At 43.6% G+C, this 25655-nt stretch overlaps 1 protein-coding gene across 7 annotated transcripts in view; it reads left to right on the plus strand.

The window, feature by feature from the left end:
- Positions 1–25655, plus strand: part of PPP2R2B (protein phosphatase 2 regulatory subunit Bbeta) — a 495801-nt gene that overhangs the window by 425626 nt on the left and 44520 nt on the right. For all 7 annotated transcript variants that reach the window (XM_003782069.2, XM_003782072.2, XM_003782073.2 and 4 more), the window contains one exon: positions 13704–13881. In XM_003782069.2, the coding sequence (XP_003782117.1) occupies positions 13704–13881 (178 nt within the window). The remainder of the gene's footprint in view (positions 1–13703; positions 13882–25655) is intronic.

Genomic DNA, 25655 nt, shown 5'->3' on the forward strand with positions numbered 1-25655 from the left:
TTGCAACTCCCTAATAGTGAGGTTGGGCATATTTTTATTTCTGCCTTAGTCATTTGCTTTTCCCTTTCTCTAAATTTCCTATTCATATCTTTTGCTCATATTTGTATTGAGTTATTTATCTTTGTCTAATTTTTAGGAATTCTTTGTGTATTATAAAATAGTAACCCTTGTCCTGTCATTTTTATCTTCTCTAAATGATTTCATTTTTATGCTACTAAAAATAATCAGAATGATTTTTAAAAGAAAAATTTTTGAAAATTCTAAAAAAACTTCAGTCGGTATAGAACTGTAAAAATCATGTGTCTGAGTTTGTTTAGTGTTGCTATAATAGAATACCAGAGATAGGATAATTTATAGAGAAAAGAAATTTATTTCTCACAGTTCTGGAGGCTGGGAAGTCCAAGATCAAGGTGCCGGCATCTTATGCTACATCACCCTGTGGAAGAAGGTAGAGAGGCAAAAGAACACCTCAGAGAGCAGCTGAGCAAGAGGGGGCAAACTTGCTTTTGTTTTTGTATTTTGAGAAGAAGGAAAGGGGAATGTATTACTTTGACAGCAAGGGAGGAAAAATGGTAAACTACATTTGTCACAAAATACCACTTTTTCCTCAACAAAAGCGAAACACAGAGCTTTTAAAAAGGGGGGGCCTATTGTCATTCAACTATAGTTAATGATTGTTATAGTCGCATCTCTGCCAAGACAAAACCTCCACCTACAGAGGAAGCTTCCAGACCTTTCCAGCCAGGGGCTGGCCTCCAGGCCCATCTTCTATAGTACAAAGAAGAAACAACACTTCTTTGCTCTTCATGACCACACCCAAGGCAGGGAGGCAGATTTCAGTTTCCAAAAAGAGCTGGGGAAGAAAACGTCAACATCAGGCCATCTTCTCTTGCATGTTCCCCACACTCAATTTTACCCTTTGTATCTATGGGAGGAGGAGCAACATAGTCTCAAGCTACTTCCCACTGAATTGGGGTGATGTTCTCAATGGAAGCTTTGTGCTTGTATATACCACGGAAGGTTTATACTTATGCCACACTAAAACTTGTGGCGGGACATGTATAATAGCAGTTACCAAGAAAAAAGTCATAAGCAGCAACTATAACAGTGAGGCTTGACAGGTGAGAGGAATTATTGTCTTGTATGTAATGTCAGATATAGGACTGGGCTAGAAAGAGTCATAGGGCCTCAGAATAGAAAACTATTGGTTGCAACCTGTAGGTGAACAGAGAGACCAGCTTCTGCAAATTCAGGAATTCCATACAGCACCAAACAAGGTTCAGGATGACAAATCCAGTAGCAAACTTGCTTTTACAACAAGCCCACTCTCAAGATAACTAACTACCCCCATAATAAAGACATTGATCCCATCACAAGGGCTCTTATGAGGCCTCATCTCCAAACACTATTGCATCAGGGGTTAAGTTTCCAACACATGAACTTTGGGGGCACATTCAAACTATAGTATCGTGTAACCTCCTACTCCAAAGAATAACCACTGCTGAGAGTTTCATATTTGAGGAGCCTTCTGTTTACCCTCAGATTCACTGGTTCTTGACCTTGGCTCTACGTAGTGGTTGGGAGGGGTGGTTTAAAATACCAATGCTTTGGTTCCATTTCATAGGTATTATTAATTAACTAGTGGGGCCCTAGGAATCAGTTTTTAACAGGAGGTCTTGTTGAATTCTATTGTATAGCCAAGGTTAGGAATCAGACAATGCATCCCTGAAAAGTCAATCATAAGGGGTGGTGCCTATGGCTCAAGGAGTAGGGCACTGGCCCCATATACCGGGAGTGGCAGGTTCAAGCCTGGCCCTAGCCCCGGCCAAAACTTAAAAAAAAAAAGGTCATTAAGTCCATTTGTTTGTAAATCAGGGTGTCACTAGTAATCACTGCTGCCACCTGTTGGTAGGAGGCAGTGCTGGCATAGTTTAGCTATGTAGCACTATAAAGCTGTTTAAAGTTTTTAGACCTGCAGCTTTATATTTATCCAGACCTTTTTAATGTAAATGACTTCTCAGGCAACTTCTAACAGTAAGATTCTGAAAATTAATGTCAAATTTATATTTCTCTTGGTTCTGTATGTTCCGCAGTAATAAATGACAGAATATGAATTGATACTCCTGAGGTCTTGTTGATCTTTACTCACCAAAGATTAAGTGACGTTCACTCTAATAACTAATAGGAGAAAGTGCATTAACAAATTTTAGAATTACTTTCATCAATAGCAGTAGAAAAACAAGGCGAAAACAATTTTTGTGATTAATCTCAACCAAAAATTAAACTACTGCCTCTCCGCTTCACCCCTTTCCTAGCTATAAATGTTAATGGAAATTTTCCTTTACAGGGGCCGTTTAAGATGTCTTCTTTTTTCTTGTAGAATTACACAATGTGAAACATTGGAAAATAACTGGAGAGTCAGTGAACAGGGAAACACACTTTGAGAAATAGTGATGTTGGAAGAAAATGGAAGTGTCTGGGGGGAAAAAATGAGATAAAACTGGCAGAATTATAGGCTTCTGTATGGGCTGGTAATTAGGCAGTGAGTTTTTCTTCTTAGTGAAAGGTATTTTTCCTCTCTTTCTCCATAGATAGCCAAGAGAAATCAAAGACACTGAGAGACTGAAATTGTTAGGTTGCCCCCAAAATCATCTTTGATACATTGGGTTTAAAATTATATATATTAATTCCTAGGCAGCTTTTTTTATGTGCTGTGATTTATTCTTGTAGCTGGCAATAGGGGATAAGTCTTCCAAAATATAGATATGTTATACATGTATGCACATGATATCTTTTTTAATCCAAAAGGTCTTCTTAAACTGGAACTTATTGCTGTCTATTATGGAAGTTGTTACTAGATTTCTTCTATGCACCCCAGATTTAGACTCTGTTCAGGAAGAGTATCCTTAAGAGCGGGGTTTCTCAGCCTCAGAACTGCTGCCATCGTAGCCCTGATCATTCTTTGTTGCAGGAGGCAGCCGTCCTGTGTATCACAAGGCCTTTAGCAACATCCCTGGCTTCTACCCACTAATGTCAGTAACAACTCAATTTCAACAACCAGAAATATCTCCAGGCAATATTGGCCCTAACTGAGAACCACTGATTCAGAGAGTGGGATACTTTTGGCCCTACTTTGGGGGAGTGGGTTGGGGTGGGGTTGTCACTTCTTTAAACACAACTTATCTGATTTCCCAATCTAAATTAGGTTCTGTGTTTTTTTCTCTTATAAAACAATATACATCCCTTGAAAGCATCAGTGACAGTTTACAATAATATATTTACCTTGAGAAATTAATATCCATCTTCCCTATTAGGCTTTAAGTTCCACAACTTAATCTGTCTTGTTCACTCTGCACACATACTACCTAATGCAGTGATTGGCACTTAATAAATGTTTGTCCAATGAAAGACTATAATTCTATGATATTTAATAATCTGAAGCACAAAGCCTGACTTGATCCAAAAGGGTTTTTCTTCTCAGGTTTATTTCAATCTCTATGACAAAGCCAGTAAGAGAAGAAATTAGGGACATATTGAGGCTGCTGAAGGGTGTGAGCAGAGAAATCTAAAAATTATATTATTTGGAAAAGATTCCCTGGGGGTTTTGGCAGGTTGCTGGTGAGTGGCAGTTTCATCCTGGAAACAACAGCTCTGATATGTCACTGTGAGGCAGAGCCAACCTATCACTCCTGCTTTCTGAAATCCATCCACCATTGATCCATGGAAGAAACAAGTTTTTTTGACCAAAGTGAGGTTTAATGCTCCATGCATTCTCTGAAGGAAAATGCCCCAGGACCAGGAGAGGTGTATCTATAGAAAATAAACCTATGTATAGACAGCAAGAGAGGACTTTAAATGCTTCTTTGCATGTTTTTAAAAAACAAAATTAAGATGCATATTTTTTTAAATGAAAAATGACTGGCACTCTTCCCACTGAAAATGAAAGGTAATTTAATTTGTTAGTGGTTTATTTTATGTGACAGTCTTTGTACATACTTGATTTGGTTTGTTACACTGAATTACTCTTTAATAATGGCTATATGTAATGCCGGACTCTGCCCCCAGGTTGGTTTGATGATTGGGTGAGCATCCATGTTGCTCAATGTCTTCATGACAATGAGGATGGAGCTATTTGCAAAACTTCCAACCAGGAGAGCTTTCAGATTTTTTTTTTCAATGAATTTAATTGTTACCCACTGACCAATCATTCCCCTCCCTACTTTTGCTAAGCAAGTCTACACTGTACAATCATGACTGAATTCCATGGGTGGATGGAAGGGATGCTAAAACCTCACAGCCAATAAAAAAAAGTCAGAAAATCTCCCCATGCACTCTCTCAAAATGGACCATTTTTCTATAGTTGGAAGTTGATGGTAAAAATTCTAATAATAGCTACGATTGGGGCTGGAGCCAGACTGCCAGAGTTCAGGGGCAGCTCTGCCTATTGGTAACTGTATGACCTTGGACAAACTTCATGGCCTGTCTTGCTTCAAGATCCACATCCATAAAGTGGAAATGATCTTAGTACCTACTTCATAAGGTTGTTATGAAGATTTAATAACATGGTGTAGATAAAAGGTTTACCTCAATCCTGGCACAAAGAGAGTTTTCTGTAAAATGTTTCTCTGTTAGATCATATGTACCAGGCCCCATGCTAAGTTTTCTCAACAATGCTACTGAGAAAGTTACATATCCCTAGTATTATGGGAAGGAGCACTGGTACCAAGAGAGATCAGTTAACAAACCCAAGAGCACATGGCTGGTAAATGGCACGGCCAGAATCCAAGCCAAGGTCTGCATAACCCCCCAAAATCCTCTTTCATCATATGGCCCTGGATTTTGTGCTCACTTATCCCCTAAGAGAATTTTGAAAAGCTTCATACCTTCCTGAGCATTTTTAAGTACCCAAGTATGCATTTCCATTGCACTGTTAAATAATTTCAGAAAATGTGATCTGAGTATTTTAAACATTGGCAATTTAAAATAAAACTGTTATATTACCTTTCTAAGAAAACCAAGGGAACTTAGACATCATCATAACTGGATATCCATCAATACCAATTAAAAAATATGTGAACAAGTTTTTCTTTAAAAAGTCAGAAACTTTATATTGTTCTTTTTTTTTTTTTTTTTTTTTGAGACAGCCTCAAGCTGTCAACCTGGGTAGAGTGCCGTGGCATCACAGCTCATAGCAACCTCCAACTCCTGGGCGTAAGCAGTTCTCTTGTCTCAACCTCCAAGTAGCTGGGACTATGAGCACCCGCCACAACACCTGGCTATTTTTTGGTTGTAGTTGCCATTATTGTTTGGCAGGCCAGGGCTGGATTCTAACCCGCCAGCTCTGGTGTATGTGGCTGGCGCCTTAGCCCCTTGAGCTAAAGGCACTGAGCCTATTGTTCGTTTTTTCTTCTTTAAACATCTATGTTGCATTTCACCTAAGTAAATGCTAAAAGATTTTTTGATCAATTCTACAATAAATGTAGTTATAGAAAGATGTTTACCTTATCTAGTTTATAGAAAGATGTTTACCTGTAAGAGTTTAAAATTCTCTTCTGGATTTATTTGCCGCTGTGATTATTAATAGAACACAATACACCAAAACAATGTGAACATAAAATTCTGATTAAGCATAAAAAGTAAAGTTTCGGGTGGTGCCTGTGGCTCAAAGAGTAGGGCGCTGGCCTCATATGCTGGAGGTGGCGGGTTCAAACCCAGCCCTAGCCAAAAACTTCAAAAAAATAAAATAAAAAGTAAAATTTCATTAGAAGTGCTTATTATAATGAGCTGGGGGTGGCAGGGGCATTTATAGCCCTTGATTAAAAGTATCATCCAATGTCCTTCCCAGAAGTTTATGCCTTACAAAATAAATTTTAGTAAGATCAGGCTGAGTTAACATATGTATGCTATGTCTTTCTTTGGCCAAGATGAGATGGAGAACTTGGGCTATGGTTACTGCCTGAGATGACCTGATTTCAGGGAGGAAAACATGGTGAAATTAGGGATGAGGAAACAGTTTCCTTTAAAACTGTTCCTCATGGTACAGATCAACTATGGGGAGTCATCACCGATGCTGAGGGGACAGTGTCCTCATCGAAGATGACTCCTCTATGCCACTAAGCCGTATTGCTTTGGAATAAGGATATTTGCAGGAGGAGCTAAGGGCTCTCCCATCTTCCAGATGATTTATTCCCTCTTCCTTGAAAATGAAGTCTGGGTGCCTTTTAGATATTGGCTCTGCCCCAACCCTCTGGTGATTGTTACCGGAGAGGCATGAAGGATGATTCTTGAAGGAAGCCCAGTGAAGAGGCCGGGTGAGAAACTTGCAGTGAGGCTGAAGTCTGGACTCCCTCAGCTTTTCTGACAGCTTACCATTTAGTGGCTGGTCCCTTCTCCTCTGAGCTTCAGAGCTGTGGTCCCAAAGCCCCAGAGTCAGGGGCTCCTCACACCAAGGCTAAAGTAGACACCCAGGACTTGAGCTCTCATCCGTGTCCTCTCTAGATCAAACAGCCTTGGTTTCGGCTTCCCAAAGGGCTGGTTATAAACAAGAAGCAGTAGGGGGCCGTGTACTGTCCACCTCCCCTACACTTTTCAAGGATATTTTGTGTGCCGACCTCCCAGCATGTAGCAGACCCTCAAAAAGTGTTTGAAGGTTTCATCCGGGGCCAGCATGTGGTCCTAACCTTCAGATATGCACTTCCTAATTGATGGTAGGGAACCCACCTAACCCCATGACCTTAATAGGAGGGATGTCTAGAAAGCATCCAGCCCCACATGTTGCTAGTTTTCAGAGCACGTGGCTGGATACTTTCCGGACAGCCCTTATATCCTGTCAGTCTAAATAGAAAGTAATTTCAATGATGTGGGGAGGGGGTGGGGGACATCTGTTGAACATTAACAAGGAGACATGGAATGAGCATGGATTTAAATTGATAGCCATTTATTTGAAAGGCCCCATAATATCCATTGTGTTGATTTTACTCAACAAATAGTGGTAGCTGAAGGTTTGTGTGGTCATCTCAGTGAGCTCTGACCTCCGGTTCCCCGACAACCGAACCCATTCACAACCTACAGATAAACGGCTTTGTCCTCTTCCTGCTCCAGCTTCTTTCTGTCTTTATCTCCTCTCTGGTCTCCTTGGTCGCTCTCAGAGTGCAGGCGTCCTCAAACTCCAGCCCGCCCGCGGGCCACATGCGAGCCCGCCTAGGACATTTATCCAGCTCGCAGGGTGTTTTTGCCACCACTGCCTGTCCTGCTTAGTAGCTGACTCGTCCTGGGGCCCTCAGTCCGGCCCTCCAATGGTCGGAGGGACAGTGAACTGGCCCCCTGTTTAAAAAGTTTGAGGACCCCTGCAGAGCCTTGCTTTGAATCTGAACTTACCGGGGTGCTGGAGGTTGCAGTGGTAAACACAGCTGCTGTTTTCCTCTCTGTGAAAAGTCAGCTCACGAAGGTGCAGTGAGCCTCCATCCTCTCCCCGCTGGGCATTTTCACAGATGTCTTGTAAAGCTGGGGCTTCCGGGCTTCCTGTTTTCCAGGGCTCTGCTCAGCTTTAATTGTATGTCCCTGAGCCAGGGCATTGTGACCTGCCAAGCCGCACTCCGGTGCTGTGGACGATTGTGAAGAATAGCTGGTGTGGTCACCAAATAAGCCAAATGACAGCAACATTCATTTTGTTAGTAAATCGGTTCTGGGAAGTGAAGGAGGGTCTGCTGCTGTATTTCCCAAGAGGAGAGGCAGAAAAGATAATGAGAAAGAACCTAGGGGAGGAAGCCTGCAAGATGGGTGAGCAGAGACAGAAGGAATGGAGAGGGCAGGTAGACGGTGCAAGATCAGGCAGCCGCTCACACCTCCTCAAGCTTTCCTCACCCTCACAATAAAATCCGTGGCCCCGATGACTGATCCAACATCTTCTCCAACTACTGTCCCTCCTCACTCCTCTCCGGCACAAAGCTGTTTGCTGTTTCTCCGGCACTCGGTATGCTCCAGCCTCAGTGCCTCTGCACTTGCCGTTCCCTCTGCCTAGAATGCTCTTTCCCAGAAAGTGACATGGTCTCCTCCCTCCCTCCCCTTCATTCAGTCCTGGCTCCAATGTCACTCAGAGAGGCCTCCCATGACCACCCGCCTCCAGTAGCACACGCTCCACTTGCTACCTTCTTACTCAAGCCGGATTTTCTTTATAAACATATATGCACAAGAACTTACACCCCATGGAGATGGCTCACTGTTGTGTCCCCAGCCGCTAGAACATGTCTGACAAGAAGAGAGATATAATAAATATTTGCTAAATGAATAACTAAATCACTGGCCCCCCACCCCGGAAGCACACAGAACTGCATACCTGCACATAAATACTTTGCTCTGTTCCTCTGAGCCTTGACACTGCAGGTGCCTCTGACTACAGCACTGTTCCCTGTCCTCCCTATCCCACCCCCGCTTCTGCCTCAGCACTCCTGATACCCTTCAAGCCCTGCCTGGCTCAGTAGTCTTCTTTCTGAGGTCTGCCTTGACCTGCCCAGGAGGAACAGGGCCCCTTTTCTTGCTACTGACCACCATTACAGCAGGATTGTTCTCACTGAAATGTCTGTTTGTCTCCCTCCCAAGCTTCTGCCTATGCTCTTCCAGAATCCAGAATATGGAGTGACTAAGGGCTGAGTTAAGGAGTGCCAGGAATGAGTACTTGCTTTGTCTGTGTGACTTCAGACAAATTTCCTAACCTTTCTGTGCCTCCGCTTCCTCATCTATGCAATAGAGATTAAAACATCTGCCAAGCTAAGTCGTAGGAGAATTTGCTGATGAATTTCTTATGTTTTCAAGACATTTTATGCTGTCAGTTAGGTAAGAGGGTATAGTGGAGAATGTGCTGCTTGAGGTGGGTGATCATGGAAGTCCTTAGGGGGGTGACATTTGGACAGAGACTGAAGGAAGTGAGGGAGGGAGTAATGAGGCTGTCTGGGAGGAAGAGCTTCCCAGAAATATTACAAGTGAGATTAATCTCTGTAAGCTTTGCAGGTTAGACTTTTAGGCTGCTCTTTGAGACCCTGGGACATTATTTAGTTGATATTCTTATGTGATGCTGGGCACACAGGCAAGACCCAGGCCTAGGATGCTTGTCCTCCTCCAGAGCCAGCCTCCAGAGGAAGAGCTGAAACTAAGTCAAGGTCAGGGAGGTACATGAGGCACGTGAGGGAGGGGCACTGCTGAATCCAGCAGCTCCATCCACAACCACCTGTGTCCTCTGAGGGCCAAGGCCTAGCCCGTGTTTCTGCAGCACTTTGTCTTTGAGCAGAGTAGCTTTATCAGAGACTCTGCTGTGAGGCTCAGACCAGGGGCTTTGAGTTGAGCTTAAAGGCCCTGTACAAATCCTGAGTTTTCTCTGGTTCTCGTTCTGCCTTTTAACAAAAGGAAGGCTCTGGTCCCGTGGCAGATGCTTGCCAAAGAGTGTAGGGGCAGAGACTGATGCAGGAATACTGTGAGCCACATTCAGCTCCCCAACCCGCCTTACTTAGGCTCCATCCCCAAACACCCACACGGAGCCCTTCCCCATTAAGTGGTACATCATGGAATATGTCAGCCGGAATTAGCAGGCAGCCCGTCACATTAGGCTAAAGCTCTGGGCTGGCAGCTCCCGCTTTGTAATGCCTCTTGATCCTGGCTGTCATGCTGCCTGCCAGGCTCCACAGCCACAGGAACCCTCTGCAGACAATGCTCAGGCATAACGTTGGCCCAGGCAGGAATCGAGGAGGAGGAGCCTCGGGAGGTCTTGTGGATGCCATTTCTTTTGTGGCCCTCAGCAGCCTGCTTTGAGCTCTGTACCCCTGGTGGGCAGAGGAAGCAGGTAGCACTCAAAAGCGCCAGGTAGGGAGCTCCTCTCTGATAAACTAAAAGCACGCCCCGCCCCTGTTTGTGAAAGCACGCAGAGCAGATGCCCCCCTCAAATATCACCTAACTCAGGTTTCTTAACCAGAGCACTGCTGTGCCTATTATTAGTCACTGCTCTGCCATTATTATTGCCAAGAAATATTTATTCCATAAATTTGCCCAGTGACGTACTCATGACACTTACAGAGCATTTATCACCTCAACCCTGTGTAATATTTCAGCATAGCACGGTAGGTACGGTGGCGAGAATGCTAATGTCACGGTCAGGTGGACCCTGGAGTCAAATCCTATGTCTCCTACCCCTGGGCGACCCTGGGCTGCTGACTTAGCCCCACCATGCCTGAGTTTTCTCTTTGTAATTGTATTTTGTCCTAGTACCTATGCCACAGAGTTGTTGAAAGAATTACTTGGGATTATATATGAAAAACTCTTGACACAGTGAATGCCCAGTTAAATTTCAGTGTAGAGTTCCTAAGTGCAAAGTCACTTCTTTATCCATTACAAAGCCTTAACTCAGACATGCCCTTAATTGGTTTCCAGTATCGTCTCACCTTCCCTTTAACAATTCTACCTCATTATTCCTCTCACTTGTTCTCCATTCTACACCTGGAACGATCTCATCAAAACCTGAGCTTGATCGTATCACAGACGCTCAAAATCCTTTCATTTCTTCCCATCTTGTTTGGAATATTGGCAGAAGCTTTCCTGGGGCCTTGCCTGCTGCCTGCTCTGTCACCCTCCCCAGCTCTCTTTCTGTCTCAGTGACAGTGACCTTCACTCTTGCATCTCTCACTCCTGCCACAGGACCCTCACACGTACCTTTGCCTCTTCTTTGACTGGAATAGTCTCTCCTCCCCTCCCCTCCCCTCCAGGCCTGGTTAAATTCCTGCTCACCCTGCCCATCCCAACCACTTCCACGTTCTCAGGAAAGCCTCTCCAGACCTCCCCGACCAGACTGAACCACCCTTGGAACTACATCCTCTCCTTTGGGTAGTTACCTCATTTTATTATGAGATGATATAATTCGTGTCCTTCTCCTCTAACATCAGACGTACGATGGCAGGGCCCGTGTCTGGTTTTACTCACCAGCTGGGGCCCCTGCACTTTGTCCAGAGCTCAGTAAATGTTATTGCAAGAGTGGGTAGAGGGGTGAACTGGGGGATAAATCAACTCAGCGAATCCCCACAGCCACCCTGCATGATAACAAGCACAGTGACTACAGTCACTGCTCTGAGAGGGAGCAGGTCGGGGGCCCAGGTCCACAGCCTGTTAGTGAGTGGTGAATGTGTGATCAGAACCCAGGTCTCCTAAGGGTTCTGATCTCCAGGCTTATGTGGTAGAACCATTATCTATACCAGGTGGGACCACCTTCCCTTTCCGGGTATTCAAAGGCCTCCTGACTCTTCCTACATCCACATCTGAAGTCTTCCCTGGTTTCAGGATATCCAGCTTCACATCTGTTGAATTCTGTGTTTCCTCTGGATTGTTCATTTAATTTAAAAACTCCTTCAAAGGTGAGATAAACTCCCTCAAGACTGAGCTGGGAGAATTCTGTTTTCTGAAAGGTTATACCGTGGAAGTGACTGCACTTAGCCAAATTTAACCTTTGTTTTTGCCGCCTTCTCCTCACGACCTGGGCTTGAAGCCAATTCAGAAGTTGAAGTCTTAATCCACCATCTGGTATCAAATCAGTCAGGGCTCAGTTGCAAGAGATGATTTGCTTGAAAAGAAAAAGCCTTTCTTTTTGAGACAGAGGCTTACTGTGTTGCCCTCAGTAGAGTACAGTGGGGTCACAGCCCACAACAACCTCCAACTCTTGGGCTTAAGTGATTTTCTTGCCTTTGCCTCCCACGTAGCTGAGACTACAGGCTCTCGCCACAATGCCTGGCTATTTTTTTGTCACAGTTGTCATTGTTGTTTAGCAGGCACAGGCCAGACTCGAACCTGCCGACCTTGGTGTATATGGCTAGTGCTGTAACCACTGTGCTATGGGCGCCAAGCCAAGGAAAAGAATTTTAGTTCTTTTATTTTTTATTTATTTATTTATTTATTTTTAGACAGAGCCTCAAGCTATCCCCCTGGGTAGAGTGCCATGGCATCACAGCTCACAGCAACCTCCAACTCCTGGGCTCAAGCAAGTCTCCTGCTCAGCCTCCCAAGTAGCTGGGACTACAGGCGCCTGCCACAATGCCCAGCCACTTTTTTTGGTTGCAGCCATCATTGTTGTTTGGCGGGCCCAGGCTGGGGATTCGAACCCGCCACCTTAGGTGTATGTGGCTGGCGCCTTAGCTGCTTGAGCGACAGGCGCAGAGCTTGTTCTTTTATTTTTTAATTAATTAATTTTTTTTGGAGACAGAGCTTCACTTTGTCGCCCTTGGTAGAGTGCTGTGGCATCACAACTCACAGCAACCTCCAACTCTTGGCTTCAAGGGATTCTCTTGCTTCAGCCTTCCAAGAAGCTGGGACTACAGGTGTCCGCTACAATGCCCAGCTATTTTTAGACACAGGATTTTTTTTTTTTAAGAGACAGAGGCTCACTTTATTGCCCTTGGTAGAGTGCCATGGCATCACACAGCAACCTCCAGTTTCTGGGCACAGGTGATTCTTTTGTCTCAGCCTTCTGAGTAACTGGGACTACAGGCACCCGCCACAACACCTGACTATTTTTGTTGTTGTTATTGCAGTTCCACCAGGACCAGATTTGAACCCGCCACCCTTGGTGTATGGGGCCAGAGCCCTACTCACTGAGCCACAAGCACTGCCCCTAGAGACAGGATCTTGCTCTTGCTCAGGCTGATCTCGAACCTGTGAACTCAGGGCAATCCACCTGCCTCAGCCTTCCAGAGTGCTAGGATACAGGCATAAGCCACTGCACCCAGCTTGGTTATTTTATTTTCTTTTTCCTATTAAAGGATCACACCTATCTTGTGGTGGTGTTGTTTGGTGGGGTTGTTATTTTTGTATTTTTGTTCTCCATCCCTTTCTCAAGAGCCAGTTCGTGCAGCATTGGAAGATAGGAGTCTGCAAAGTGATAAGATCTTTTCTTCACATTTGCCAGAGAGAGATTCATGTGTGAGAAACTGTTTTGCTGTCTGATTCTTTTATCTGTTAGAAAGAAAACATTTCCTTGCATATTCTCCCTCACTCATTCAACAAATACTGGTGGAGAAGCTTTTATGTATTAGTAAGGTGAACAGATAACTAACATCCAAACTGGGACAGTCTTGGATGTGAAAGGGGACGCTTACCCGGTTCATACTCTAAGACAACAGGTATAAACCAGGATTTTCCCAGGTCAACAAGGATGTCAGTGAGTGCCCTCGATGAATATCAATAGTGGATTTGGAGCTATTAAAGCTTTGGATGAATATTAAATGCCCTTAAGCCAGGATGGGGTGTAGGCCTCCAAAGCCATAAGACGAAGAGACATACAAGGATAAATTTAGATAAAAGTGGAACCAGACATGTCTACAATTTTACTACAGCTGCTTTTTCCAAATAATTTTCATGTTAAAAAAAAAAAAAAAAGAACAGCCCTGAAAGGTAGCAGCCTCCACAGTGGATTCCAAGAGCCCCTGACATAGAAAAAAGGTTTAGAATTTATAAAGGATGAAATTTCCCATCAGAGCTAAATGGTGGTGATATTTTTGAAAAAGGAGTAAAACTAAAAGCAGTGGGAAATGACAGGAACAACATGTAATTTGTTGTTCGTCTCCTTTCTTGAACTTGAATCTTCTTTACTGTGGTTATGATTTTGTGTGTGATAATATAGGACATCAACATGCCTGTTCTCAGTTCTGAAGGGATTTGTCTCTCTTGCATCCCAGGTGCCTGTCCTGAGACCCATGGACCTGATGGTGGAGGCCACCCCCCGAAGAGTATTTGCCAACGCACACACATATCACATCAACTCCATATCAGTCAACAGCGACTATGAGACCTACATGTCCGCCGACGACCTGAGGATTAACCTGTGGAACTTTGAAATAACCAATCAAAGTTTTAGTATCCTTTCCTTACAGCGAATAATCAGTTGGCATAAATCAAGACTATTCAGGTATGAGCAGGTTTGGGAGAGGAAATGGAATAGAAAGGAACAATCACGCTCATACCTAGAATCCTAGCATTCCAGGAAGCTTAGGTGGGAGGATTGCTTATGCTCAGGAGTTCAAGAGCAGCCTGAACAAGAGGGAGATCCCATCACTACTAAAAATAGAAAAATTAGTGGGACGCTGTGGTGTGCACCTGTAGTCCCAGCTACCTGGGAGGCTGAGGCATCCTCTTCAAGGAGGATCACTTGAGCCCAGGAGTCTGAGGTTGCTGTGAGTTAGGCTGATGCCACAGCACTCTAGCCTGGGTCATAGAGTGAGGCTGTATTTCAGAAAAAAGAAAAAGAAGAAGGAAGGAAAAGAAAGAAACAGTCACAACCATTAATACCTAGCACTTACAGAGAAATTGCTCCTTTTAAAATACACCGGCATCTGTGAGACTCTTTCATCCTAATAATAAGGTTGGGGAAATACCGAATTTTAAGTAGTGAGCCAAAGCTAGCTCTAGATTGGAATTCTGAATTAATTTCTTCATGCCTAGGCATTTATGTGTCATGAATTAAACCTAAACGTGATTATAGCAATAATAAGATAAGACCTTGGAGTTCAGTTAGGGTTACTTTTTCTGTTAAAGGATTCATAAATGGTCTATATGGACAGCACGAACCTCAGGTATACATGATATGGTTCCTGTTGAATCATAAGAGTGAAAATAATAGTGGTTGACATGTATTGAGCTTCAAGCATTTGCACTGGAGCAAGTATCTCATTTAGTATCTCATTTTTACCCCTCAGTGAAGTGTAATTTGCATACTGAAAAGTACACATATAACTGTATAGTTTGACAACATTCCTCAGATTGAACCCAGCTGTAGCCACCATCTACATCAAGAAACAGCTCTTCACTAGCAATTCTCAAGCCCCCATCATGCCTCTTAGTAGCTGCTAAGCCCTGATGGTATATTTGATATAACAACCCTAAATGTGAGTATCATTGTCTACCATTTAACTAAAATCTGGAGAACGTCAGCTCAGTGCCCTAGTATACTGGTTACGGCACTAGCCACATACACCAAGGCTGGCAGGTTCGAATCTGTCCTGGGCCAGTTAAACAAAAATGACAACTGCAATTTAAAAAAAAAAAAAAGCCAGGTGTTGTGGTGAGTTTCTGTAGTCCCAGCTACTTGGGAGGCTGAGGAAAAGAATTGCTTAAGCCCAAGAGTTTGAGGTTGCTGAGCAGTGACACCATGGCACTCCACTGAGGGTGACAAAGTGAGACTCTGTCTAAAAAAAAATCTGGAGAAGTCAAGAAAATCGCTGAATAAGTGTCTGACTTAGTGTTCTCACCTCATTCCATTGACCCTCTACTTCATAATAAAAATTGGTCATTTATGGAGTACCTATTGTGTACTCCATTCCTCCACAATCCTGATTCTTCACTCTAATTCCCACTCTCAAGTCATGGCTCCACCACTCAGGCAGTCGGGCCACTGACCTAGGAGACAATGTTGGTTCTCTTCTTTTACTTGCCAGCATCGTCCACCCCCAACCCAGTCTACCCACAAGCCATGCTAGCAGTCCTTCTATACTTCTCAAATCAACTCATACCTCTCCGTCTCCACTCCCACCAACCCGATGAAGGACATTGCTGTCACCGAGATGAGAGAGAGAGACAGCAGTAGAGCCACTGTCTCCTCCTCTCACCTGTGTGACAGTAGGGCCTCCTCTCGGGTCTCTATTCTTTCTTGCTCTTTTACACAACACATAACCCACATAATAGTCAGAGTGGACCATTCACCAGGTAATTCAGACATCACTCCTTCCCTGCTAACAACATTCTAGTTCCTCCCCACTGAGTGTAGCATAAACCCAAGTTATTTACTGAGACCTGTATGATTCCACATGTTCTGGGCTCTGCCTTTTTCTTTGATATCCTGTCATATCACTCTTGCCCCTCTACTTCAGCCAACTAACCACTTTTTTCTTCCTGGGTAAATATTTTCTGTGCATTTGCTGTTCCCTCTTTCTGGAATATTCTGCCCCCAGAGTTAACATGGCTACCTACCTGTCATTACTCAGCCCTCAGAGGCACTGTCTCCATTAAGTCCCAAGTAGCCACCAATAACTCTCTATTCTTGTTATCTTCATCGTACTATCACTATTTGAAATTGTCTTTTTATTTGTGTGTTTTTGGTTCCCCCCTATGAGAATGTAAATTCTCTGAGAGCAAGGACTCTGTATGACCCAGCATTTGGAACAGTCTGACATACAGAAAGTTGGTTAGATGTGTCGAGTTTTAAATAGTAGTAGATCATCAAAGTAGAGGTATCCAGTAGACCAGTTGATCATGACATGTAACCTGGAAATTTACCTTTAAGATTTGTAATAAAGCTCTCAATGTTCTGATATAATATGGACCCCACAGTGGCTCAAGCAAATAAAAGATGATTGCTTCTATAAAGTCAAATACTGATGGCCCCCATTAGCAGGCAGCTTTGCCCAATTAGTGATTCACAGACTCAGCCCTCTGATCTTGTGGGTCCTCAGTAGCACCAGGTTATTCAAGAGCAGAATAGCAAAAGGGGGAGGTCATGGAGGACCACACACTGCAAGTTCCTGTGAGTGGGCCCAAAAATATGCATTCTGCTGGCTGGAATTCAGCCACCAGCCCACCTCCAAATATAAGGCAGGCTAGGAAATGTAGCCTTGCTGTGTGCCTGGGGCGGGAGGGGGGAGGGAGGGGGGCCACAGGGAGTGCTCAGCAAAAAGGCTCCAAAGGCTTTTCAGGAGCAGCAGTTTTAATTTGGTAGTGACGATTCTGAGATATATTTGGAGATGTTGAGAACTGTCCATCAGGACCCTGGCTGGCGTCTTTTATTGCTCACAGAACAGACTCGACATGCTGCCTAGGCCTGGGAGACTCTGCCACAGATTTTGCCTGGCGGTGCAGCTGCTAATAGAATGAGTGTGGGTGGTGGTTCCCTTTCTCTCCCCACATCTATTCCAAGAGCCAGAAATCTGCTCAGGCTCAGCTGGCTGTCACTCTGAGCTTCTGCTTTCCCCAGTCTAGGTGACATGTTTTCTGAATTTTGCCTCCAGGCCTCCAAGGCGGAGGGAAGTTTCTTTAGGCACTTTGGGAGATAGATGCCTTGGGGAGAATGCAAAGAGGAAATATTAATAGCACAGTTTAGGTTATATTCAGCAGATGTGTGACAGCCTGCCAGATGCTGGCATACAAATGAGACCCTGCCATTCACCCTTAAAGCAGCCATATGTAAAATAATCATTGTCATCATGAGAATGATGATAACTGATATCTATATAGTTCTTTTCAACCAGACCGCCCTAAGCACTGAGTAGACTCTACAAACTAGAACCCCTTTGCCTCTCATCTCTGAGGCTTAGCTACTTCTGGATCAGGAAACAGCCATCTTTAAAAATAGCCTTGGAAAAATTCTAACCACCAGGCAGGTCTTAAATCATGTATTGTTTAGCACCTGTTTCTATAATGCCCCCTTATCCACAAAGGAGACAGAAGGAAACGGTTTACAAGAGAACACCTGGGTTTCCCAGATCATGGTGTGAGTACCCCTGAGGTGGTAGGCCAGATGCTTTAAAACAATATATGAGCTTATTTTGTTTCCATAATTATGTATTTATTTTAATGAATGTTAAAAAAACACAACCATCATATCACTCCGATGCTTTCACAGATAATAAAAATCCATTTAAATACTAAAATAGGTATACATAAAGTATTGTAAATAGTAAAACCAGTGGTCTGTATATATAGTTAGAAAAACATCATGGTTTGGTATGACATTGGCATTAAGGTTGAGAACTCAAGCTTTGATGTCCAACAAGGGATAGAGTTCTCACCCGGCTCTACACACTTTCTAAATGCATAAGCTTTAACATGTTTCTTAATTTATACAAACCTCTACTCATATTTATTTCATCATCTGTAGAAAGGTGCTCTATCAAAATGATCAATAAACAGAGACTAAGACAATCATGATTACTGAAAAGCACAAGGAAACTAGAAGAGTTTATTAGAATGGTGGGTTCTATTCTGCCAGATTCATTATCTGGGTCATCTTCTCAATTCCAGACTCCTCCTTTGGCTTTGAACTTGGGTATGGTTTGCAAGACGTTGCTCATTATATGCTACCGGGTTTCCCCCAAAATAAGACACTGTCTTATATTTATTTTTTCTCAAGACACACTAGGGCTTATTTTCAGAGGATGTCTCTCTCCGTGCCAAAATGCATGGTGTGGCTCTACAGATACGCTGCATAGCCACGCCCATCACTAGGTCTTATTATTGGGGTAGGGCTTATATTTAACAAATGCATAGAAATCCTGCTAAGGCTTATATTTTGGGTAGGTCTTATTTTCAGGGAAACATGGTAGTTACCCGATACTTGGCAGGGTCTCTAAAGTCCAGGGCCTTATGTTTAGCACCAGATCAGAGCAAAGCCTTCCTAAACCTCAAGGCACCTGGTCATGAACCCTCTTTCTCCCCTCCATTGCTAATCTCTCCTTGTTGTGTATTACAGGTTCTAGGTTAAGGTAGTTCAAACTTTGGTCTTAATGAGACTACATCAGGACCACAAAAACTCATTTCTAGATTAGTAATTTTCTAGGACAAAAGGCAGCTCTAAGTTTTCAATAAAAAAAATGCTGTTAGAAGATACTTCTTCTTTATGAAAGCTATAGTATATCTAGAATCCTTTGAACTCTTCTCTCAGAACCAAGAATGAATTTACCTAGGTTCTTACCTAGTCTGGCATAGGACCTACCAACTAGATCCATATCAAGTCAAAATAAAGACACAGCCCTCAACAGCTATACACTGAGCCCCTAGTTTATGCGGAGCACTGCACTAAACCTGGGGATACAAAAATGAAAAGGAGTAAATGTTCCACCTTCAGAATGACATTCATCCAATAATCATGCTAATGAGCATATAATTACAAACTGAGATAAGTTCTGTGAAGAAAGGGATATAGCACTATAAATGTATTTTTTTTTTTTTTTTTTTTTTTGAGACAGAGCCTCAAGCTGTCCCCCTGGATAGAGTGCCGTGGCATTACAGCTCACAGCAACCTCCAACTCCTGGCCTCAAGCGAGTCTCCTGCCTCCGCCTCCCAAGTAGCTGGGACCACAGGCGCCCGCCACAACGCCCGGCTATTTTTTGGTTGCAGCCGTCATTGTTGTTTGGCGGGTCCGGGCTGGGGATTCGAACCCGCCACCTTAGGTGTACGTGGCTGGCGCCTTAGCCGGTTGAGCTATAGGTGCCGGGCCTATAAATGTATTTTTTAAAAATCCCAATATAGCGTAGGGAATAAAGGAAGGCTTTGCTGATTAACTGGTTGTTGAGTTAGTATCTGAAAGAAGAAGAGCTAACTTGGCAAAGAGAGGTTGAAAGATGTGTCCTGTACAAAGGTCCTGTGGCAGTAAACACCAAAACATGTTTGTGAACTCTAAGATGACTGTAACTAGAGCCTAGACAGTGGGGTGGGAGATGGTGTAAGTGAGGCTGAAAATGGTAGCAGAAGCTGCACCTGCCAGGAATCCAGTCTCTGGGCATGAGACAAAGAATTCCTACAAGTGAAGCCAACTGGACTCCAGGGTTGCTTCATCTCTAACCTTGGTCTAGGCAGTTGTGTGTGGCAGCTTCATTTGCCCACTGAGCTGAGGCCCTGTTGGAGTTGATTCCCTGATCAAGGGACCACACAGAAGCAGCTCTCTTCTTCCAGAATCTAGCACCCCTTAGTACCATGGACAGCAGCCTTCCTTTTAATCCAGCGGTATTCTGCCAGGCAGGCTTGGGGAAAGCTGTGGGGGCCTGGTAGGAGTTTCCCTCCTTTACACACCTTCGGTGGCTCTCATCCCGCCAGGGGATCAGATGTGCATATCAATCTCAGATTGGCTTTTAATATAAAAAGAGAGGATCCTTTCTGATGACACATCCATCATTGGCCTGCATGTGCCACGGCAGCTCCTTCCTTTCTGCATTAAAAGCAGTCTTGGTGGTTTTCCCAGGCCAGGTCGCTGGCTTGTGTGCAAACAACTCTCTATTTCTGAGGCCAGCCCTAGGGCTCTAGGAACCTGGGGGTTTCTCTTCCCACGGACCATGTCAAGGGAGAGGGCAAGAATTCAACTACATAGATTTCTCTTGGGTTTCTTGAGCTTCCTCAGAGCAGTATAGCTTAGCACCTGGAATGCAGGCTTGGGAGTCAGATTCACTGGATTTGAATCCAGCTTCATTTCTTCAGATATGCATGACCCTTACAAGGGACCCAGTGTCTCCTTAACCCTTGGTTTCCTCGTCTACTGAGATAATATGATCTAATAAAGTTGTGAGGATTAACTGAGGTCATCACGTAAAGTATTTAGCTGCACCTGATGCAGAATGGATGTTCAATGAAATGGTAGCTGTAATTATGTGGAACATTTGCCCAGTCTCCTTTCTTCTTGCCTTGCTGCTTGGATCCTGCTCTCTCCTAAGAAAACTACAGGCTACCTTATTCACACGATACAGGCCTGGCAACTTGGCTTATTGACTCATGAGTTTTCTACATTTAAAAACCCATGGCTAGAGAAGGTGCTAAGTCATAAGAATGAATTAAAGAAAAAGCCATAAACATTTCCTGAGCACTTGCTGTGGCACTAGAGATAAAGAATGAAACTTCATCCCTGATGTTATGCCCTTGCAATCTGGAGGGTGGGTGTACCCCCTGGACCTCAGCTAGAGAAGCAGAACCAGTAAAAGGGGTGGGGGGTGTATAGAAAAAGAGAGAAAGAGGGGTTCAAGGAGGGAGGGAGAGAGAAGGAGATCAACTTATTATAATACAATGAACTGGTCTTGGCTCAGCACCCGTAGCACAGTGGTTATGGCGCCAGCCATGTACACCAAGGGTGATGGGTTCAAACCCAACTCAGGCCAGTTAAACAACTGCAACAAAAAAATAGCTCAATGTTGTAGTGGGCACCTGTAGTCCCAGCTACTTGGGAGGCTGAGACAAGAGAATGGCTTAAGCCCAAGAGTTTGAGGTTGCTGTGAGCTGTGACACCATGGCACTCTACTGAGGGTGACATAGTGAGATTCTGCCTCAAAAAAAAAAAAAAAATGAACTGGCCATGCAAGTCCAAAGTCACGAGCAGACTGGAAGCCCAGAGGCACGAGTGAAGCATGTGCACAGGTGGTAGTCAGGAAGGAAGATTCAGAGAGAAGAGAAAGCAATTATAGACCCAGGAGCCACTTGGAGTCTTCCTCAAGGAAGGCCTGAATTATCTTTTGAATGCCTTCCAACTGATTAAGTCAAGTCCACCCAGAATAATCTTCCTTTGATTATCTTAAAGTCCACATACTATAACCTTTAATCACATCTGCACAATCCCTTCACAGCAGCATCTGAAAGAGTGATTGGCTGACTGACTGGGAGAAAGTGTGGTGCAAAATGGTTGCTCCCTCCTTCCGTCTTCCACCTCTCCACAGAGAACATCCCTCATGCCGATTCTGATCTGAAACAGACTTGAAAAGGAAGTCTAAGGACTGTAGTTCAGCCTAATCAAGTTAACAGATCACCAAGCCATTAAAGTGAGTACCAGGGCAGAAGGAGAGAGAAACCAGACAAGAGGTGAGTCTAACCATTTCTCAAGCTTTCACTAAATGCCGGGCATGTACCCGTGTCATCTCCTCCTGGGTTCTTCCTCTGTGTACCCAAGGTAACGTGTTCAAAGGCATTTGAGATGGATGTAACTGGTTATGAATTTGGAAATAAAATACATGCCTCTCTTACTCGAAATTACATCAAAATCTATTTTATAGCACACCTTCTCAAATTATTTAAATAATTATAATAAAGCATATTTAGTCTTCTCATAGAGGTGCATGCAAGGAGCTTTGGATGTCCAGGACAGGAAGGGTCATGAAAAAAAGGCTGAATGCTTCATAGTGAAAGTAGCATCTGAGCTTTCCTCTGAACTGAAAAGCTTTTAAGGGTGAAATTTCAAGCCCTTACATGAGTAGGAAAGAGTTTCTGATTAGGGAGCTTTCCAGTGCTCTCCCAATCAGAAAGCTTGTCTCAGCCCAGAGCCTTCCCCAGCTCAATACATACTAAACAGGGCACCCTGCGTCTCTTTGTCAGGCCTCTCCTACTGAGCCTGGCAACTGGCAAACACGCCATGAATATTTGCACATTGGCTTTTTTTAAGCTCTTAAGAGGGGAATGTCCTGGGAAGCCCTCTGTGGAGATCTCCAGTGTCTCATCACCAAGCTCCGTGTCCTATCAGCTAATAAGGTCCAGATGCCTTGTAATCATTGCTTAATGTCCAAAGATTAACTTCAGACTTTGTAAAGGAAATAAAGACCTCAAAGTAACTCATGTCCCCGCAACTCTGATATGCTCAGTGTTCAAGACCAAAATATGACTACTTTCCACTTTCAATAGGGTCGACTGTGCATGGGATATGAGAAGCCTTATCTGCTTTCAAATGTGGATACCTTACCCAGGTAAACTGGGAGTCCACTCTTTGACTCGTAACTTACAAAACTCAGCCCTGCATCCTACTTGGCTCTCCTATCCTTGATGGGCTTAGACGGGATTTAGGAGGGAAAAAACACAACAATATCAGCAAAATCAGCAGCAAAAAGAGAGAGGCAGTGAGGACAGTTGCCTTCGAAAGCCCACAGGGCAATGCCTGTGAGCACCGTCCTTGGAGAAATACATGCTTCCTTCAGAAGATGGGATGATTCAGCCCAATATCAAACCATTTAATAAGTGCTGAAATTATTTTTCTATTATCATTTAAGAATCAAAATTCTTAGAGGCTGACAGAGTAAATAGGATTATTCTCATTTAAAGGCAAAGAAATCGAAACCCAGAGAAATGAAATGACTTTTCCAAGCTCTCTTATCAAAACAGAGATGGAATCAAAACTGATTCCCATTTTCCTGCCCCCATCGTCTTCCAATCATAATTATTTGTCATAATATTATCTTGCACTTCACCCAATTCTCTCATGAATGATTTTAAGCTAGGGAAGCTACTCTTTAAGTTTACTGTTTTGTTTAATAATATATATCAATTGTGGAAATTGGGGGGGGGATGAAATAGAATAGAATGACCGACAATCTCACCAGCAGTTTTGCTGTATGTATAATGATTTGCATCAGAATTTTAACTTAGTTCTAGTTAATTCCACAGTACAGGCTCAGGAAGGAAGGAAGGAAGGAATAAGAAAAAAGTCAACATAATTTAAAACCCTTGATTTATTGGGAACCTTTCTGGTGTTCACTCTAAGGCACGAACACACGTGTACACACACACTTTCTCTCTCCCTTTCCTGCTCTGTGTCCTGCCCGGAGGTCATCCCTGTCCAGCGTGCTATGTGTTGTGCTTATTTACCTTCTTTGTTGTCCCCTACTAGAATCTAGGCCCCGTGGGCCCGGGAGGGGTTTGGTCTGCTTTGCTCACTGCTGTCTCCCGGCACCCAGAAGAGTACTGGCAGACTGCAGATTCCTTGGGAATATTTGTAGAATACGTGAAGGAATAAATGAGTGAGTGGACCTATAACTTCCACGCTGACTTTGGAATCTGGGCAGAACTGCATTTCTCTCCTTTCTCTCCTTTCTCCCTGTGAGTGTGTGTTTATGTTTATGTGTGTGTGTGATTTTTTTTTTTTAGTGTGGCTATATACTATATACATATAGTATACATTTTACACCTAACTTTCTTCACCAAAATAATGCATATAATAACCATAGACAGTTTTGTAAGTCTTTTTGTCCTAAAATACTACAACTTTATCCCCCAAAATATAGAAATGGCACTGACAATTGCAAAAAAAAGGAAAACCATTCATAGACTTGCCCTGATAGAATTATCACTGACATTTTAGAGTCTTGGCCTTGAGATCATTGTTTTCAGGGTATAAGTTTTAAATAACATTAGAATCATACTATAGTTAGAATTTTGTGTACTATAGGACTTTATAGGCTTGGAAATTTCACTGCAAAAGGAATTTGATGGACTAGATAGAAATGTGTTTAATCTTCTTTTATTTCTGTATATTTATTCAGATTGTTGTCAATCACATGTTTTCGTAGAAAGGATTTTCCAAACTCAGGGTTAGGGAAATGACTTTTGAATGGCCCCCACGCTACTCCTCACTAGCCTGCCACAAACCCTCTCTGTTCTTCACCCCACCACTGATATAATTGATGGCTCTGGCTTCTTATTTGTTTGAAGTGAATCCCTAAAGGGGTGACCTCCCAGTGTCTTCAATTATTATTTTAAATGATGCCTCAGGCTACTGCCTGGCACAGCAGTGCCCTCACCTTCCTGCCTTCTGCCTTCCATGCATGGAGCTCAGCTGCCAAGCTGGCTGGGCCCCCTCCTATCATCAGAGCTGCCTCCAGAGTCCCAGCAGAGAGCCAGATTAACCCCTTTTGTTAGCAGATGTAATTTGCCTGGGCTCAGCATTAATAAGGAATGCCATAAGCAGTTGGGTCAGAAAGAACAGATCTGTCAAGCCCCAGGGTTAATTTAATAGCAATCTGTTGGCTGTCTGCATTGTGTATTAGCCGTGAATCCAACTCTGTGTTTTGCTTTTGCCATTTACTTCTTTGGGACAACAGGGAAATAATTTGGATAAAGAGCTGTAAAGGATAAGGAAGAGAAAATTGACTGTCAAAATGCATCATTCCATTTTCGAGATAATACAGGGAGCGGTGCACTGCTCATCTCCTTTCTCCTTCCCTCCCAGCATGAAGGGCAAACCTGCATATGCTGAAAACACGTATCTCCCTTTAGAACATCACGAGGGAAAAGGCCTGGGTTTCTAGAGTATGCAGATGTAAAAAATATCCTCTCTCATCATCTCCACAAACCATTGCATTTTTAGCAACTGGACATTTTCTCTCAAATGTTTCTAGAACTCAGCAAATTCTCCATCAAAAAAAACAATCCCCCCCAAATCCCTTGTCAGTCTTCTGTCCCAACTTTTGGTTCAAAAAAATCTATCATATAAAAATTCCAGTTCTGGGAAATAGAACTGCCAAAGTGTTAGGTGAATTAAGAGAGCACAGCCTGATGCAAAAGAGATGGAACTGCCATCTCAGATTAGCCAGGCGTGGACTCCAGAGAGGCGGAACCATCATAATCAGAAAGGCGAAGGAATGAGAAGTCAACCCTCAGGGGAGGCAGAGTGCCTGGTAGTAAAGAACTCAGGCTCTGGAGTTGGACATTCTTGGGTTCAAATCCCAGCTCTGCCCCCTATAAGTCGTATCAAAAAATGTAGTTGCTGGGCGCTATTTCCTCAGTTGTAAAATTGAACTGTTAATAGTGCTGATATTATAAGGCTGAGATGAGGGATTAATGGTACAACACGTGTAATGTGCTATCATCTGTCACAGGGCAGGCCTGGCACCTGATAAGGTGAGCTGCTGGATATTATCTTCCTCTTATCTTTATCAAGATTATTTTAGAAAGAAGGTAAATCATGGTACTAAACAAGCACTCTAGTCAAAAAAGAAGATGCAAGCCGTGTGTGCTGGCTCACACCTGTAATCCTAGCACTCTGGGAGGCCAAGGCAGTGGATTGCCTGAGCTCAGGAGTTCAAGACCAGTCTGAGCAAGAATGAGGGTGCCTGTAGTCCCAGCTACATGGGAGGCTGAGGCAAGGAGGATCACCTGAACTCAGGAGTTTGAGGTTGCTGTG

This window comes from Otolemur garnettii, unplaced genomic scaffold (assembly GCF_000181295.1).
Source record: "Otolemur garnettii isolate 467f Iridium unplaced genomic scaffold, OtoGar3 scaffold00003, whole genome shotgun sequence".
Taxonomy (NCBI): Eukaryota; Metazoa; Chordata; class Mammalia; order Primates; family Galagidae; genus Otolemur; species Otolemur garnettii.